The 2487-nt window shown below is 33.9% G+C and overlaps 1 protein-coding gene across 1 annotated transcript in view; it reads right to left on the bottom strand.

Annotated features, from left to right (window-relative positions):
• Positions 1-2487, bottom strand: part of LOC143039879 (alpha-1-inhibitor 3-like) — a 59499-nt gene extending 57012 nt beyond the window's left edge. Inside the window, exon 1 of the mRNA XM_076210190.1 lies at positions 2362-2487. Coding sequence (XP_076066305.1) covers positions 2362-2411 — 50 coding nt within the window. The 5' untranslated portion in view covers positions 2412-2487. The remainder of the gene's footprint in view (positions 1-2361) is intronic.

Raw genomic sequence — 2487 nt, 5'->3', positions numbered from 1 at the left:
ATAATATAAGCTGTGACTTAAAAAACTGTCTGAGAAAATATTTGTATAAAATAGCTTATAATGAGGCCAGTTCACTTGAAAAGCGCTCAAGAAAGACCAAGACATTATCAATAGATTCAACACATTACAATAAAAAAAATATTTCAGAGTTGGAATAAAAGTCAAATATAAAAGGCCATTATGATTTTCGCTAATGCTTTGACAGTTTGTTCAAGTACAGTAACTTCTGTCAACGTAAAACTATCTAATTTTTTATGTATTTTCTGTTGACCAGAGTTTCACACGTATCAATTACTCAACGTCGTGCTCTCAAATAGCCATAGACGCTTTCACACGTCACGACCACGTGTGAAAGCGTCCATAGAGACGCAGGGTTGTTTGAGAGCACGACGTCGTGTCGTGGACGGCGAACGGCGAAAATTTTAGACGTGTGAAACGAACCTTGCATATGCTTTTTCATATCTGAAATAGATATCTATTTCTTTTCATGTAACAAATCCCCTTCAGCAACAAAAGCATAAGAAATTAACGAGACTGTTCCCTCCAAACAAGTTAAACACTTGTTTAAACTAAAAGAGCCAAACTCTGGTCAATACTTACCGAAAATAGACCAAAAAATATATGCTACTATTTGGTCCAATAAATAGAACATTATATATAGAGTTAGGGATATTAGTTGTGCACACCTACGCGATATAGCATTAGAAAATTACATTTTGTAAGTTATAATACATGAACGTAATATGTGATTTAGTTAAATAGGTTGCATATACAAGCAAAATATACGCATTTAAAAGACAAGGCTGTTAACATTCCATATACGAAACAACCGGTATGCGGTGCACGAAACCACTGACGAGAATGTATAGTAATTCAGTAAACTAATAAATTCTAAGAAAAATATTCGAATGTTTTGAGAAACTATTTGGATTTTCCAAGTTAGAAAACTACTTTAATTTTACAATGCAGATAAAGGCTTGAAGGTGTTAATCTGAAAAAAATTAACACTGGAAACGTTAACTTAAGAAAATAATTGAAGGAAAATTAAAGTGGTGACACTAAGCATTTCTCGCTTGTAAGCTTCTTGTTTTGCTATTTCGCTTGAGTAAAATAGATTCTAGCTACAATATTCTAGACTTAGATAGGAACATCTCAGGAGTGTGTCTAACATTCGTAATCTAGGTTTAACCTCTTAGTTCGTCATCTAACTTCTCATTATTTGACGCAAGAGTAATTTGACATTTAGAATTTTGAAAAACAAAAGATCCTAACCGAAGTCGTTTCTACTCGAGTGCCGCCACCTTTATTTGACTTCGCTTGTGATTTTCAGAAACTGATGCAAGTAGTCTTCATAGGACCGACAAACCCTAAATGTCGATGGGTTTTGGCCAAAAACATGTGCTACTTTTACACTTTTTGTAGTAAATCGTCATATAAACTATTTAGATAACGAGAAAATGCGCATATGTATAAGACTTTTTTTCGGTTAGTCTTTATGTAGATGGAACGAGGATATATAGTCGCACTATTCAGTACATTAGTTTATAGTTTTTAGCAAATGTTTCCGTAATTGACTTCCGAAAAAAATTACCTTGATGTATTATAATTTACAAGATTAATATTTAATTTTCTAATACTATATCACATAGGTGTGCACTTCCAAAAATTACCGAGATTAATACATAATCTGTGATTTGTAGATTTACACATTTTCCTGTTGAGGAAAACCACAATTTATGTAATGTGTCACTTTTTTTTTTTTTGTCTCGACACTGAAGCTTAATTTCCAAAATCACAACTGCACTAACTTGTTACAATTTACTGGTGTCGTATCCTTTTTTTCATGTGAATAAAAAATGGTTTATACGATCAGATGCCATCCCGCATACCATAAACCTATTTCGATTTACATTTCACAAGATATACGTACTTATCCAAACTATACAAAACGTCGGGTCTTTTCCATTTTACGGCATGCAGAAGTTTTAGGTATGTTTTGGTCAGGTCATGTTATGTTAGGTCATGCTAGGTCATGTTATGTTGTGTTGTTATGTTATGTTATGTTATGTTATGTTGCTATGTTATGTTATGTTGTTATGTTATGTTGTTATGCTGTGTTATGTTATGTTATGTTATGTTGTTATATTATGTTATGTTGTTATGCTTTATGTGTTATGTGTTACGTGTTATGCATTGTTATGTGATGTTAGGTTATGTTTCAGGTTGATATTAATTTCTTACCTCTCTTAAGTTGTTGAAATCAACTGCATGCCGTAAAATGGAAAAGATCCAAAACGTCATATTATTCCGACTCTAACACGTACAACGACAAATATTCATTTGTTCTTCAACGAGACTTACCCTTGCACGAAGGTGGCCGAAGCAGCCACCAACAGAATCCAAAGATGCATGACTGAAACCACGCTCTATTGCACGTGCTCCTTCCTCCGCTTCCTGCCACAGACTGAATGTACGAACCCCGCGGCA

The sequence above is a fragment of the Oratosquilla oratoria genome, chromosome 2 (genome assembly GCF_046742065.1).
Source record: "Oratosquilla oratoria isolate Oo_2021 chromosome 2, ASM4674206v1, whole genome shotgun sequence".
Lineage (NCBI taxonomy): Eukaryota > Metazoa > Arthropoda > Malacostraca > Stomatopoda > Squillidae > Oratosquilla > Oratosquilla oratoria.
The sequence above is the reverse complement of the archived record's forward strand: the minus strand, read 5'-3'. Positions and strand labels throughout refer to the sequence as shown.